Below are 17,389 nucleotides of genomic sequence, written 5' to 3'. Positions count from 1 at the left end.
ATCTTTGGGTGGAACTCCACTTTAGCAATTAAAGTGATAGTAAACCAAAAGCAAACATGTATTGTAGCTTAATATTTCTTAGATGTGATGGCTAGATTAGTTTTGTTTTCTAGGTGTTCTTTCTTTTATTTTCACCTGGTGATTCTGCCAATAAGTCCGTTATTTGTTTGACAGAACAAGCTGTCCTACAGTTATAGCAGTTAGGGGGTTGAAACAAACATTTAACGCTGCTTACAATGATCAGCTTTTATTCATTTATGTAAAACATTTACCCAAAAGGAAAATAAAAAGGTTTGTTAGTGTATTTAAACTTGCTAGTACATCTAACACTTCCTCGCCCTAGACTGATAATGCTGTTGTCCGAATGTGCCCCCTGTGCTCCTTCATCCAGAGTGGGGGCACTCTAATACAGAAAGTGTGCTACTGGCCATATCACCAGGTGAAAACAGAGTGAAAAAAGCCTAAAGAAAAAGGAAACTAATGCAGCCACCACGTCTAATGGTTGGTAAGCTGCAATATAGTAAATTTTTGGTTTTGGGTTTAATACCGCTGCCTAGTAATCATTAAAAAAGCCTAGTGCTCCACCTGCTGGTTGGAAAGGTAAATACAGCATATTCACATGTAAAATGTCCTAGTGATAACATATATATATATATATATATATATATATATATATATATATATATATATATATATATATATATATATATATATATATATGTATATTGGTTTTTTTTTTGTTTTTTTTTCTTTCCTGATCATAATTAATTCATTAATTAATACCTGTAAATACTATGTAAATAAATATAGACATATACAGGTACTATTCATTCATACAAAGAAAAAAAGGATGCATATTTTCTTCTCAGAAGGTGTCTTATAAAGTTCACTTGCCTGGAGCAAAAAGCTCATTAGTCCTGTTTAAAGTCCTGAAGATGGCCTCAGTGAAGATATCTGGAGAGGGCAGTGAGTATTTTCTGATACAGATGCGTTGGATGGAAGCTGCCACAATGACTTCAGCCAATCTGGGGAGTGTCAGTTCATCAATACTGTGTAATGATCCAAAGTCTTTCTCCAGGGAGTCCACATCGGTACACTGGGGGGTACAAATCAAAAACAAATATTGTAATAAAAGTGTGGAGGAACTCTCTGCAGTAGTGGTGGCTTTTCTACTCCTGACCGAGCTGAACTTGAGATACCGCTCATACAGTTCCGTCTTTCATTGAGTCTGATTTACAAAACCATGAGAAAGGAAAAGATGCCAAATGTTTTCTCCTTTAGTTTTAGATACAAAAGGGAAAAGTTGAAACCCCCCGTCTGTATTTTTTGCTAGCGCTGTCCCATTGGGGAGATTTCCCTTTTCTTTTGATTCCAGAGACACATAAGGAAGTGAGAGGAAATCTCTACAAAAGGAGGGAAATGCTGTACAATCTCCTTTAAGTTTACCATAAATATTACAATCTTTGTGCAACTGATTTTAGATGAAACGCCGAAACGATGTAATATGAAGACCTACCAAAATTATACAATCAATTTGTATCCAATCAGGTGGATCCTTGCACTACTTTTTGGTAGATTTAAAGGAGATCATACAGTCGGATAATGGTGAGCTTAAGGCTCCTTTCACATGGGCAGGTGCCCACCGACTGCCCACCTACAAGTGGACATGGCTGGGTAAACATTTTAACACTATTAATTATTTTTAACACTACCAGTTTTGACCGGGGTCATCGTCTGTCATACTCCCTCACTTAAGTGAATAGGTTACCTTGACTTGCAGTTATAGCCTGATCCCTCAATGCAAAATTGCCATTTAGCAATAAAGAAAGGAACAGGCATTAGGAGGTGGCAGCTAGGCAAACACAAACCTAATCACATTGTCCTCTGAACTGCAGTTCACTGTGAATCACGTTTTAGGGGGGTGGTAGATACCGCCGCAAGTGTGAAAGGAGCCTTAGGCTACATGCACATGGGTGGTTTGGCCCATCAGCCTGTGGGCATTGTCCACACTCCTGATGATTACCTGTCACCGGTCCCTCAGCTCTATTAACCTCCTCCACAGGTTATGGAGGTGGGGATGAGGCGGGGTAATGGAGGAGTAAGGTTTCATACTAAACAAGATGCCAGAAGCAAAAGGGACACATCATAATTATAAGAAGGTTGAGTTTAATCCTGCCCCTGCTGGGAAGGATAGTGTTAATATTCTTCCCGGGTCTTTCTTGGCGGGCTTTCTTGGGTCCAAAACACTGGCCCTGTACTTTATAAAAAGGGACAGGGGCCCAGTCCAGAGAGAGAGAGAGAGAGAGAGAGAATGAGAGATGCCATTGATGATGGGGTGCGCATAACAAAGGACATTTTACTGTTACCGGAGTCTGTCCATACAGTTTAAGTTGAAGCTGGTGCACCTGTGGATAAAGAGCCTTCTACAGAGTACAGGGCCACTGAGATCTACAAATTGTTCGAAGACATTAGTTCTGGAGATCTGCCATAATGGAATTTATCCTATGCAGGTATGCTGGGGAAGCCATAAAATCTGAGTTAGGGATTATGGCTGTTAGCGAGAGATTGTGCACTTTTAGTAACCGGCACACATAGTTGACAGTCGGGCCAGTTGAGACACATTGGGGTATGAAGACAGCCATACAAGAATAAATACAGTGTGAATACGCAAGTGGTTACCAAGGGTAATGAAGGTTTCACATGCAGCCTGTTGTAAGTGTGTACACGTTACAGGTGGGATAGCCTCATGCAGAAGGAGTTGTCGGCACTCTCTCTCTCTGAGTGGTCCATCTACCATAGCAACAGGAGCACACAGCAAAGAATATCCCCCTAAGTAGGACTTTTAAGGCAATATACAGCATAGCACAAATTTTTAAAAGACATATAGTCAATTTGTATTGTGGTACAAAACAAAATTTCATAAAAAAATTGATACAGCTTTTTAAAAATAAATGTTACACTATCCAAGGACAATATCATAAATGATGCAAACTTATGTGATGTATTCCAATTCCACCCTACGTGTTTCAGAGACATGGAAGCTCCTTTTTCAGAAGTATTAGGGATATGAGTTCACATCTCTACAATACAATCAAAGTCCTGTTACATATCAAATACATAGATATATACCAGTATATGTGCATATTTACATAGGTTTATCGATGTTCATTACTTATAACTGCATAAACAGCAGGATTCATAAAGGAAATCAGCCGTAATATTTAAAAGCATGTGCGGTTGTCATTCTCTGCCCCATCAACCACCTCAAAGAGAACTGCTGGATACAGATATTAACGTTTGTCATAAGCCCCACAGTGGAGAAAGACATAAGAGATAAAGTCAATACTGGAAAAAGCATAACAGTAATCACAATCACTGATTACTGTTGTGATTACTGTTATGCTTTTTCCATTATTGACTTTATCTCTTTCTCCACTGTGGGGCTTATGACAAACCTTTATTTTTGTCGCCAGCGGTTCTCTTTGATGTCCACTATGGACAACATACGAGTTATCACCATAGATATGTTTTTATGCTCAATCAATCACGATGTAAAGAAGTCACTTCATATACATTTACTATATATTTTTTGTAGACATCATTCTATGATCTCTTTATATGGACCTCCGTTCTTTACAAGTGATCCAAGACTCCTTCAGATCATATGTAGGAACTTTATAAAATTTCCGCTCATATTACATACACATTATCATCATACTATCAGTCTAATGATCTGTTTTACATGGTTCATATGATAGACATTTGGGAGCCTTAGCGGTCATTGAGTTCCTCTTGGCGGGATTAAGGATCTAGACTCCCTGTGGTTGATGGGGCAGAGAATGACAACCGCACATGATTTTAAATATTATGGCTGTTTTCCTTTATGAATTTTGCTGTTTATGCATTACTAAGTAATGAACATCGAATGCACAAATACAGGTATATATATCTATGTATCTGATACGTAACATGACTTTTATTGTATTGTAGAGATATGAACTGATATCCCTTACACCCCTGAAGAAGGAGCATCTATGTCTTTGAAACGCGTAGGGTAGAATTAGAATACATCACATAAGTGGGGATCATTTATGATATTGTCCTTGGATATTATAACATTTCTTAGAAAAGAGCCGTATCAATGTTTTTATGATATTTCGTTTTGTACTACAATGCAATACAAATATGGCTTTGACAATGTGTGCTATATATTGATTTAAAGTCCAACTTAGGGGATATTTTTTGCTGAATTTGACTTACCAGGGATGTGGCGTGCACAAGAGTAGACCCACTACTTGCAATAGCAACAGGAGCAGATCAGTACTACAGAGGCCCTCAGCCTGTGCACAGGTACAGAAGAAGAAAACTTAAGGAAGTGTGCGCATGCAGTATTCATTAGGCTTGCTGTGGGACCCTAAAACCTTACTGGGGGTGAGGTAGCAGAGATATGCTGGACAGGGGAAGAGGGCATTGGCTCAGTGTGTTCCTCCAAATTGCAACAATGACCTTGGCAGTGTACATTAACATTGAGGCAGTCAATTAGAGTCCAGTCATTTGTTCAAGTAACAGAACCCCAAGTGTAATGTAGTGACCCAGCTCAAAGTGCCTAACGTAGCCCAGAAAAACTCACCCTGGAGCAGGCCTCCTATGTGACCCTAACTTGGGGCACAATGAGGAAGGGAACATGGAGGAGGTAACACCCCCATACCTACTGATTGTGAGTAATGTTCCATCTGCCGTTTTTTTTCCCACTAACTTAGGCTTGAAGGTCAGAACCCAGAGGTGGAGGCTTCCCAGTAAAAATAGTAATAGAAGAATTTAGAAAACCGCATCTGATTTGCCATTGTCTTCTCCCTGATAGCTGGAATAGGAAGTGTGTACAGTGCACCTCCCCCCTCTACAGACTTCAAGGTGACTTTTGCTATATAGGAACCAATTCATGACACAAATGAGCGCAGTTGGATCAAGCTTGTGTGACTGACTTCTCTCAAACCTCTATTGCCAACTATAAAAGTGAAGTTTAGGTATGGCAATTTTTACACAGTTGCATGATCCGGCTTGGTCCAATGTAGGTGTGTATGTGCCAGTAGCAGTGTCTACTATAGTGATTTCCAGCTTCCAGAGGGATCTTCTAGGTATGGCACATGCATAGTTACATTGGTCCAAGCCGAAATAATTGCCATACCTAAACTTTAGCTTTATTTTATTATGGGATAAAGAACATCCTGCACCAAATAAAGCAATATTTGGATTCACATTGTAGTTCTTTAGCCTATAAATAATACATTTGGCCTACAGACTTTAATATTTATATGGTCGCTGAAATCCTCAGTAAATCCTAACATCCTTATATTTTATGGCAAGGAGTTCACTGTCAGATATATACAACTAGAGTAAATCTAGGGTGATTCCAGGGATTACCTAGTTCTGGATACAGGAAGGCCCGGTGTTTATACACATCCTTCATGGCTATCAGTAAAATCTTAAAACATGGGAGGAAGGGAGAATCATGAAAGGGGTAGGGGTAGTATGCTAAAATAATGAACACACTTTAGTTAAGTCATACAGCTTAGAGAATGGTTCCCAAAATGTACCTGTACGGGGTGCGCTCTCGCCGACAGGGGGCTGGCCCCCGCCGCGTGCGTGACCATCGGATTAGTTCCAGAACAGATCAATCTTCAAGTCCAGGACAATGATTTCTGGCCTGGACCTGCTGATTGGTTCTGATGAATGAAATGCTTCCCCTGCTTGTAAGTGTATACACAGGCAGGGTAAGTGATGTCATCTCCCCTCGTTGAAATCTTATTGTTCCAGAGAGAGGAGAGCGGACATCTCACAGTAAGTTGCACCAACACTACGCTAACACTAACACACATAGGTACACTTGTCACCCCCCCCCCAACTGCCCCCCCCCAGTTAACCCCTTCACTCCCTGTTACAGTGTCACCAAGTGCAGTTGTCAGATTATTCACTGATCACTGTACTGGTGTCATTTGTGACAATAATCAGCGTTAGGGCAGTTAGCGGTAGGCCCAGGTAGCTTTAGGGTACCCCCCTAACCCAACAATAAAGATTTAATGCCTTGATCACCCCCTGTCACCAATGATCACCGTATTAGTGTTACGGGTGACTCTGGTTAGTTAGTTATTTTTTATAGCTTCAGGTTACCTGCCGTATATTACCTAAATAAAGGTTTAACCCCCTGATAACCCGGCGGGTGACATCAGTTAGGTTTTAGCATCAGTTAGGGCCCACGTCGCCCCAGGCAACGTCAGATTAGTGCCAGTAGCGCTAACACCCACGCATGCACCATACACCTCCCTTAGTAGTATAGTGTCTGAATGGATCAATATCCTTGATCTGATCAGATCTATACTAGCGTCCCCAGTAGTTTGGGGTTCCTAAAAATGCAGGGTTAGCGGGATCAGCCCAGATACCTGCTAGCACCTGCATTTAGCCCCTCCGCCCAGCCCCTCAAGTGCAGTATCAATCGATCACTGTCACTTACAAAACACATAACTGCAGCGTACGCAGAGTCAGGCCTGATCCTTGTGAACGCTAACAGTTTTTTTGGTAGTATTTGAAGCAGTCACTGACAATCAGGTGCTCTTTTTTCCTGTGAGTTTCACTAGTTATACCAGTAAATTTAGAGAACAATGTCCAATCAAAGGTACACTAGTGAAGAGGCCTACACGTTTCTGAGCATGACAGATGATAGTGAAGAGTAAGTCACCCATCTGTCAGATTCAAGCTCAGAATACGATCCTGTAGACAGCAACAGCACCCTGACGGATAGCTTGTATGACGGAGTAGTGGTCCGTTGTTGAGGTGCAAGAACCACAGGGCTCTTGTATAGAGCAGAGAGCCAGTACTAGTGCTGCTCATCCTTCTGGTGAACTCGCAAGCACCAGCGGCCTAGTACATCCTGGTCGTACATCCAGCACTGCAGCAACACTTGGTGACGTGGCAAGTCCCATAAGTGCAGTTCAAGCTGGTGAGGTGGCTAGCACAAGTAGTGTCCCGCAGCCACCAAGAAGACAAAGACAGGCCCGTCAAGCCCATAGTGCCCTTCCTGCTGCATTTGCCAATCCTAATTGGGAGCCTACCACTTCTGCAGCACCCGAATTTCCCTCCTTCACTGGCCAACCCGGAATTCAGATGGAAACAGTTGATTTTACGTCACTTGATTTTTATTCGCTGTTTTTCAAGGAAGATCTCTATAGATCTATTGTGGACCAAAGCAATTTGTATACTGGTCAATTAATCGCCGCTAATACCCAGTTGACCCTTGCCAGAGATTGGAGACCTATTACGGTCTCTGAATGTAAGACCTTCCTGGGCCTATCCCTCCTCATGGGCATAACTAAATAATGTGAGTTGCAATCATATTGGTCCACTGACCCAATTCACCATATGCCCGTGTTCTCTGCCTCCATGACCAGGACACGATATGAGCAGATTTTGCAGTTCATGCATTTTAATGACAATGAACTCTGTCGTCCTCGGGGTGACCATGAATACGATCGGCTCTACAAAATTCGGCCCCTCGTAAACCAAGTCAACCAACAGTTTGCAGCCTTGTTTACTCCCATTCAAGTTGTCTGCGTTGATGAGTCCCTGATTAAGTTTTCTGGCTGCATGTCATTCAAGCAGTATCTTCCCAGCACGCGTGCCAGATATGGGGGTCAAGATGTATAAGCTCTGTGACAGGGCAATAGGCTATACATATAGTTTTATGGTTTACGAGAGAAGAGATAGTTACGTAGACCCAGATAACTGCCCAAACTACATAGGGAACGCTGGTAAGATTGGGGGGGACTTGGTGTCACCCTTATTCGGAAAGGGGTACAACTTGTACGTGGACAATTATTACACAAGCGTTCCACTTTTTAGTCACTTGATCATGGAATTGGCGCATGTGGCACGGTGTGATCTAATCGCTGGGGCTTACCCCAGCGGCTTGTAGATTCCCGTCTTAGGCTGGGGGAGAGAGCTGTAATGAGATGTAATAATTTGCTCTCAGTGAAGTGGAGGGATAATAAGAATGTTTTTGTTCTGTCCTCCCTTCACGCAGATATGACAGTCCAAATTACAACGGCGACTGGTGTTGTGGAGAAACCCCTCTGTGTCCATGAATACAACCTTAATATATATATATATATATATAGCCAGGCGCTGGAACTAAAAAGTGTATCTATACTTATTCCAATTGGCTCTGCTGAACGCTTATGTGCTATACAAAGCTTTAGGATGAACTGGATCCTTCCTTAAATTCCAGGAAGAGATCATCACAGCCCTTCTGTTTCCAGACGGTGCTGTGGCCCAACTTCCCAATGCAAATGCAGTGAGCCGGCTGCATGGGAGGCATTTTCCATATGTCCTCCCTGGTACCCCTACCAATCGATCACCCCAAAGAAGATGTCATGTCATGTCCCTCCTGTCCTAACCAACCTGGTCTCTGCATCGATGAATGTTTTGAATGCTACCACACACTAGTGGAGTATTAGCGTAGGGTACAGCACTGCCATCGCATTTTTAGAGACCCAAACCTGGAATCGTTACAGTAACAGTTACAAATAAAAGTGTAAATATATATATATATATAATAAAAAAGCCAAAAATAGTTGTCGTTTTATGCTTTCTCTATTCTCTCTCTATTGTTCTCTCTCAATTGTTCTGCTCTGTTTTACTGTATTTTTTAACTGCAACTGTTTTATTGTTACTATGCAATAATGCCGAAGCATGGAGGCAGGGGTGGAGGGGCGATTTGCCCCTAATATTAGGGGCGGATTGCCCCCATGCTTCGGCATATATTTTTTACACTTTCTTGGCATAGATTGTTGTTGTTTTATTGAGTTAATGTTTTATTATTACCATTGTTTACTTTTCAGGTACGCCATTCAGCTGCAGTACTGATTTATTTATCTTGTCGGCAACAGCATTTGCTCTCATGGTATGTAAATCAGCGACTCCAGCGCTGTAGGAGGTGATTGCACCACCACAGTTAAAAAAAAAAAAGGAATGGTGCATGTATGCCCGTCATTAGAAGTGGGTGGATGCAGGGTGGTATTCTAATGGTGGGCATACCCACCAATCAATCTCTTTTTTCGTTCAGCCCACAGGCTGCATGAAAAAAAGAACATATCAATATATGCCCAACAAGGACCAGCAACGTACTGGTATGTTGCTGGACTTTGAGTGGTTATACCAGAATGATGCCTGCAGGTTTAGGTATCATCTTGGTATCGTTCTTTTCAGCCAGCGGTCATTTTTCGTGTAAAAGCAATCCTAGCGGCTAATTAGCTACTAGACTGCTTTTACAAGCAGTGGGAGGGAACGAACCCCCCCTCCCGCTGTCTTCCATGGTTTTCTCGGGGTCTCCTGTCCCACTGGGGAACCCGAGAATGCAGTCCGTGGTTCCGCCAGATGACCATAGAACTGATCGAAGACCAGAACGGCTGGTGATAACAATAAAAATGATTAAAAAAAAAAAACATGAAAGGAACAGTGTAAAAATAAAATAAAAAAAGCAAAATAAAAAAAATACCCCTGCTCCCCCCGTGCTTGCGAGCAATGGCATAAAGGGCGTACATTTTTTATTTCACTCTTCACAACCTTACACAGTTTCGGAGGCCATGAAATGCCCAGATAGCACAACCCTCCCCCCCAAATTTTGGAAAGCAGACACCCCAAGCTATTCGCTGAGAAGCACATTGAGTCCATGGAATATTTTATATTTTGTCACGTTTTGGGAAAATGACAATACATTTTTTATTTAATTTTTTTTTTTTTTTTCACAAAGTTGTCACTAAATGATATATTGCTCAAACATGCCATAGGCATATGTGAAATTACACCCCAAAATACATTCTGCTGCTTCTCCTGAGTACGGGGATACCACATGTGTGGGACTTTTTGGGAGCCTAGCCGCGTACGGGACCCCGAAACCAATCACCTCCTTCAGGATTTCTAAGACCCCTTTCACACTGGGGCGTTTTTCAGGCTTTTTTCAGGTGCTTTAGCGTTAAAAAAAGCGCCTGTAAAGCGCCTGAAAGAAGCCTCAAGCCCTTTCACACTGCCAGCGCCCGAAAAACGCTGGTAAAGCGCCACTTAAGGCCCCTTTCACACTGGGGCGTTTTTCAGGCGTTTTTCGGGCGCTGGCAGCGTGAAAGGGCTCGGGCCATCGGCGCCCCCAGCCCGGTGGCAAAAACACGAAAGCGCTGCAAAGAAGCTGCTTGCAGGACTTTTTTTGACGCCCTGCCAGCGCAGCGCCCCAGTGTGAAAGCACTCGAGCTTTCACATTGGGATTGCAGATGAGGCTTCTTTCAGGCGCTTTACAGGTGATTTTTTAAAAAGCTAAAGCGCCTGAAAAATGCCTGAAAAACGCGCCAGTGTGAAAGGGGTCTAAAGGTGTAAAAAAAAAAAGTTACTAAAGCATTGATATAGACCTAATTACTAATGTGAAAAAATTGTTCAACTGCAGCTATTTAAATGTGCTCTGTTGCCACATACAAAATATTGCAATAAAAGTAATAATAGTGCGCTTAAACCTAACCATAAATAATAATAAGTATCGCACAGCAGTACAATATCCAATAATCCAAAAAAAATGCACTCCAAACACAATTATTAGTGCTCCCTCCTCTGTGAACAGAAATACAATCCAATAATAGAATACATATAATATGAAATATGAGTATAAAGTCCCAGCAGAGATGAACCACCACCTGGAGAAAATGTTCCTAATCACCTTCAGATAATAAATAAATCAAAACCTGAGTCAAAAATAATACCCTCCAGAGCATGGATCCCCACTCCGATAAGCTTATGGACTCCCGTGGTTCAAATGGTCTGTTTCTCCCCCAACTGATAGCTTCTAAGAAGTTGCTCTCAGAAATAAAAACATATCATTGTGCAAGATTGCTGTGTAATTCATAAACCCCCAATTAGTGTAGGCTGTTCACTCACATTTGGTTAGGTTTAAAAAACACTCTTGGAATAATCAGTGGTGCACGCAGCTTTCGTCCTCACTACACGTCCGGTGTAGTAAAACACCGAAGGTGACGTCACTGGCTCCTCCCGACGCGTTGCCTCACAGGTCACATGACTTTCTCAAGGGAAAAGCTTGGGGTGTCTATGTTACAAAATGGGGTCATTTGGGGGGGGGGGGGGGGGTTTGTGCTGTCTGGGCATTTCATGGCCTCGGAAACTGTGATAGGTAGTGAGGAGTAAAATAAAGAATTTACGCCCTTAGAAAGCCTGAAGACGGTGCTTGGTTTTCGGGGTCCTGTATGCGGCTAGACTGCCAAAAAGTCTCACACATGTGGTATTCCCTGTACTCAGGAGAAGCAGCAGAATGTATTTGAGGTGTAATTTCACATATGCCCATGGCATGTTTGAGCAATACATCATTTAGTGACAAGTTTGTGAAAAAAAAAAAAAAAATTGTAATTTTCCTGAAACTTGTGACAAAATATAAAATATTCCATGGACTCGACATGCCTTTCAGCAAATAGCTTGGGGTGTCTACTTTTCAAAATGGGAAGCAGCAGAATGTATTTTGGAGTGTAATTTCACATATGCCCATGGCATGTGTGAGCAATATATAATTTCAGTGACAACTTTGTGTAATTTTTTTTTGTCACTTTTCAATCGCTTATGACAAAAAAATTAAATATTCAATGTGCTCAACATGCCTCTCAGCAAATTCCTTGGGGTGTCTACTTTCCAAAATGGGGTCATTTGGGGGGGGGAGTTGCACTGCCCTGCCATTTTAGCACCTCAAGAAATTAGTTAGGCAGTCATAAACTAAAAGCTGTGTAAATTCCAGAAAATGTACCCTAGTTTATAGACGCTATAACTTTTGCGCAAACCAATAAATATACGCTTATTGAATTTTTTTTTTACCCGAGATATGTGGCTGAATGCTTTTTGGCCTAAATGTATGACTAAAATTGAGTTTATTGTATTTTTTTATAACAAAAATAGAAAACATCTTATTTTTTTTATATTTTCAGTCTTTTTTCGTTTATATCACAAAAAATAAAAACCGCAGAGGTGATCAAATACCACCAAAAGAAAGCTCTATTTGTGGGAAAAAAAAGGACGTTTGAGTATGTTTGGGTACAGCATTGCATGACCACGCAATTACCAGTTAAAGCAGCGCAGAGCCAAATTGTAAAAAGTGCTCTGGTCAGACAGGGGGTAAAACCTTCCGGGGCTGAAAATACCTGTCTAATGCCCTGTACACACTACCGGTTTTGCCATTGGAATAAACTCTGAAGGTTTTTACGACGGAGTTCCGACGGAATTCCGCTCAAGCTGTCGTGCATACACATGGTCACACCAAATTCCAACCGTCCAGAACGCGGTGACGTACAACACGTACAACGGGACTAGAAAATGGAAGTTCAATAGCCAATTGAACAGCATACAGACGAGCGGTTTTTCCAATAGTAATTTGTTCCGTCGGAAAAAATATAGAACATGTTCTCTATCTAAGTACGTCTGAATTTTCGATAGAAAGAGTCCGATGGGACATACACACGGTCGGAATATACGATGAAAAGCTCCCATCGGACTCTTTCTGTCGGAAATTCCGATCATGTGTACGCAGCATAAGAAAGGGTCTGCTATAATCCAGAAAAGCATCATCTATGCTTCCCTCTGATCTAGATTCAGTTTTCGACTAGGGCCTGACTCCACAGCTGAGCTTCAACTCACATTTTTCTGTCCAGTAAGTGCTGTTATTGGCTACTGAGGAGGCCATATTGGACAGTGGATTAGGGGTTTAGCTATGAATTCGGATGCCAGTGACAAACTGGAATTAAATCAGAAAGGGTGCATAGAGGATGATTTTTTAGCTAATAAATGTAAATGTCAGGTGTCTTGTGGTGTCTTCTCATAGAACAGCAACCTGTACATGAAAGTGGTTTATGGTATGGCGGGTGGTGTGTTAAGGAGCTCCAGGTGCCACTGCTATCTGACACTTCTGGGAGTGTTGGATAGCATGCTCCTGCTGGGTGCTGAGGTTCCTTCTGCCAACCCCTATGGCACTACTGTGTTCTGTAGTAACGTAGGAGTCAAAGGGAAAAAACATTGTGTTCAGCAGAGAAAACAAAGTCCAACACATACCCGTAGGTGTTTGATACCGGCAGCACCTAGACATCTTTAAAAGAGCACAGTTTTAACAAACTCTTTGCTGGAGAAGTTAGTATAAATCATTTTTTACAAGAACCTGCTTTTTTGTAGCTTTACACCCTGGGGACAGGGTTGCTTTAGTGGGGCTCGTTGTTTTACTACTTTATTTAACAAAGAATGCTACAGTGGAATGTCTAGGTAGTAATCACCTTACCCCTTGCCCATCAGATATCTGGAAATGTTGCTTTGTTGCCAGCAGGATGTCCTCCAATTCATTAGCAGACAGGTAATGGCAGTCTTCATCTTTGTGTAGGTTAAGTAGATTGTTGCGGTAAAAGAGGTAGTCTATGTTGATGACATCAGCTCGAGAAGAGCAGAAGTCTCCTTTATTCAATATATAATACAGGAGAATCACTGATATTTTCTGCATGGTGTCCTCATTTAGCTTATCCCCGGGTTCCTTTCCAACCATTGAAAGAATTGTTTCTGCTTGAAGGCACTAAAATCAAGGCAAAACACAGTCATTGAAAATGATTGGCCAACTCCTTAGAAAACAAATATTATTGGTTTTAAAGCAGGAGGTCCACTCTATTTACAGCCCCCACCCCAAATACAAACAGGCAATTAATGTCACTATGCCTGCCAAGAAAGCTGGGCACTGTAAGGCTTCATGCACACACTGCCTACTTTGACCGCCGGCCAATGGCGCGATTTTGCTGCGGTTTGCGTTTTCCGGGGGCAGGTAGTTGAAGCTACCCTAACTGCAGCAGCTCCTAAACCCTGTTAAAAGCCTATGTGTACATTGACACATAAGCTTTTATGGAATTGAGTTTAGGAGCTTTGGCAAAAAAATGGCAAAAGCTCCTAAACTCAAGTTTGGGAGCCGCAGTGTACATGAAGCCTTAATCACATGAGAGTGCACTCTTGTAATCAGCTAAACCACATTCTTGCAGGATTTTGAGCATCCAGCTCTACTGGAGGACAGCAGTGAGGCCTGAAGATGTCACCCATTCTAATAGAGAGTGAAATCCTACAGTGCATGGAAACGGGGAGAGAAGTGTAGACTTATATGTTAACCTTCTGGGTGATGAAAAATAAGAGATAGAGGAAAGCAGGAGAAGCCAGCTTGGGAATGGAGGTGGTGGTGACTGGTGGCGGAGGTTCTGTTGGAGGGGTGGATTGATGGCTGTATGGTCTACCCTTCTAAGCAGCAGATGCCCTAAGTTAGGGCCCACTGCATACCAGAACCTTCCTGTGGACTGGGTACACAAGGACTATGAGTCTGCTAGGTCTCATGAAGTATAAAGCAGCTTCCCTACGTGCCTTGGGGTTGAAGAGTAAAGTGTATCATGTGTAACTGGTTGGGGAAAATCAGTGTTCTATGCGATTTCCCTCAAAATGACTCTGTAGTCAGTGTGGGAAAAGTGTCCCTGGCAGGTGAAAAGATGTTATCCTTCTGGTGTGGGGCCCAGTGTAGTACTTTGGCCTCCAGCCAGGAAGGTGCTAATTCACACAAGAGAGTAAATCCATTATGCTAACACTTAAGAAATAATTAATTAAAGCCAGCATCATGCAGTTCCCAATGCATGCCACCTTGTGCTCTTTCATTGACAAAGACTGTTTCACTGACTTCACTGTATGTAGCATGATCTGTGAATGGGAAAGACAATCGTGTGACTGATAAAACTCTCTCATATTCACAGTAATGCCCCGTACACACGGTCGGATTTTCCGATGGAAAAAGTGCGATCGGATTGTGTTGTCGGAAATTCCGATCGTGTGTGGGCTCCATCTGACTTTTTTTGTTGGAATTTCCAACACACAAAGTTTGAGAGCAAGATATAAACTTTTCCGACAACAAAATCCGATCGGTTAAATTCTGATCGTGTGTATACAAATCCAACGCACAAAGTGCTATGCATGCTCAGAATAAATTAAGAGACGAAAGCTATTGGCTACTGCCCCGTTTATAGTCCCGACGTACGTGTTTTACGTCACCGCGTTCAGAACGATCGGATTTTCCGACAACTTTGTGCGACCGTGTGTATGCAAGACAAGTTTGAGCCAACATCCGTCGGAAAAAATCCATGGATTTTGTTTTCGGAATGTCCGATTAATGTCCGACCGTATGTACGGGGCATTAGTGTTAAGGGCAGTGTAATCAAAGAAATACATTTTACAACCCCTGTCAATTTTTCTTTGCCATCTCTGTCCCATTGGGATGATTTTTCTTAACTTCCTGTCTCATAGCCAAAACAGGAAGTCACCAGGGTCACCAAAACTAGAGTCCCTGATAAAATAGTTTCCCTCTTTTCCAGTTCTTATGACATCCCAAAATTTGGAGTGAATGGGTCACAGACAGCAATAAAAACCTGACAGGTGTTATAATCGCTCTCCACTGTGTCCAAAACTAAAAAAAGTTTTGCCTTTAGTTATACTAATACTAGTGTTATTAAACCCAAAAGCAAACATTTACTATATTGCAGCTTACCATTTTGTAGATGTGATGGCTGCATTACTTTCTTTTTTAGGCTTTCTCTTTTCACCTGGAGATCTGGCCGGTAAGGCTGTTGTTTTTCAAAAGAACAAGCTCTCCAGCAGGATGTATTAGTTACAGAGATAAGACAAACAATTTAACACTGACAGGGGTGCTTACAATGATCAGCTTTTATTTATTTATGTAAAACCTTTATCCCAAAAGGAAAAAAAATACTGAAACTGCTTATAAAGTATGAGCTGGAGTTTGGCTTAAAGTGGAGTTCTACAAATAAATGGAACCCTTTTCGGGATCCTCCCCCCCTCTGGTGTCACATTTGGCACCTTTCAGGGGGGAGGGGGAACAGATATCTCTCTAATACAGGTATTTTGCTCCCACTTCCGAGCATAGATACCCGCGCCACCTGCAGGTATCTACACCACTTCCCCGTGCCACACGGGTCCCAGAAGACAGCAGGGACCAGTGGGAATGCATGGCGCAAATCGCGCATGCGCAGTAGGGAACCAGGAAGTGAAGCCGCAAGGCTTCACTTTCTGATACCCTTACCGAAGATGGCGGCGGTAGCACCCGAGAGCCGAACGACAGATCGGTTTTGGGTGCCGACATCGCAGGCACCCTGGACAGGTAAGTGTCCATATTTTAAAAGTCAGCAGCTGCAGTATTTGTGGCTGCTGACTTAAAAAAAAAAAATTGTCGGAACTCCGCTTTAAGTTTGTCAGTGTATTTTAATCTGCTAGTTCATCTAACACTCCCCCTCTCCCCCAGACTGACAATGTCACTGTCTAAAGGTGCCCCCTGTGCTCCTCCTTCCAGAGTGGGGGCACTCTAATACAGAAGGTGTGCTACTGGCCAGATCACCTGGTGAAAACAGATGGGAAAAAGCCTAAGAAGAAAACAAATGCAGCTGTCACATCTAATGATTGGTGAGCTGCAATATAATACATTTTAGGTCTTGAGATTAATACCGCTATAACCCTATATCACTATAACCAAAATACAAAAAAATGTGATGCAATAGTGAAACAAGGTGACTATAATTTATAGGTTATTAAACACAAAGATATGAATATGCATTATAAGAGCTGCACCTTGAAGCCAGTAATATTTTTATGGTTTGATGCGAAAGAGAACATGCAGGGTGACCTTCAATTACTTCTATTGTGGAGGGTGTCATGTACAATGTACATATACAACATTTTAGCACATCACAGTATAGCTCCTTGCACTTGCTAGATCAAAGTCAAGTACAGAGAATATGAAGCTGTTTTACCATTTCAGCCCCGGAAGGTTTTACCCCCTTAATGACCAGAGCATTTTTTGCGATACGGCACTGCATTGCTTTAACTGACGAATGCGCAGTCATGCATTGGCTCACCCTTTGCAGCTATAACAGCTTCAACTCTTCTGGGAAGGCTGTCCACAAGGTTTAGGAGTGTGTCTATGGGAATGTTTGACCATTCTTCTAGAAGCGCATTTGTGAGGTCAGGCACTGATGTGGGCGAGAAGGTCTGGCTCACAGTCTCTGCTCTAATTCATGTAACAGGTGTTCTATCGGGTTGAGGTCAGGACTCAGTGCAGACCAGTCAAGTTCCTCCACCCCAAATTCGCTGATCATCCATACCTTTATGGACCTTTATGGACCTCACAAATGTGCTTCTGGAAGAATAGTCAAACATTCCCATAGACGCACTCCTAAACCTTGTGGACAGCCTTCCCAGAAGAGTTGAAGCTGTTATAGCGGCAAAGGGTGGG

At 42.3% G+C, this 17,389-nt stretch overlaps 1 protein-coding gene across 1 annotated transcript in view; it reads right to left on the bottom strand.

Moving 5' to 3' along the window:
- SLC39A12 (solute carrier family 39 member 12) overlaps window positions 1-17,389 on the bottom strand; it is a 77,325-nt gene that overhangs the window by 56,538 nt on the left and 3,398 nt on the right. Inside the window, exons 2-3 of the mRNA XM_073629731.1 lie at window positions 13,355-13,639; window positions 895-1,096 (exon numbers count right to left, since the gene is read on the bottom strand). Coding sequence (XP_073485832.1) covers window positions 895-1,096; window positions 13,355-13,639 — 487 coding nt within the window. The remainder of the gene's footprint in view (window positions 1-894; window positions 1,097-13,354; window positions 13,640-17,389) is intronic.

The sequence above is a fragment of the Aquarana catesbeiana genome, linkage group LG05 (assembly GCF_042186555.1).
Source record: "Aquarana catesbeiana isolate 2022-GZ linkage group LG05, ASM4218655v1, whole genome shotgun sequence".
Lineage (NCBI taxonomy): Eukaryota > Metazoa > Chordata > Amphibia > Anura > Ranidae > Aquarana > Aquarana catesbeiana.
The sequence above is the reverse complement of the archived record's forward strand: the minus strand, read 5'-3'. Positions and strand labels throughout refer to the sequence as shown.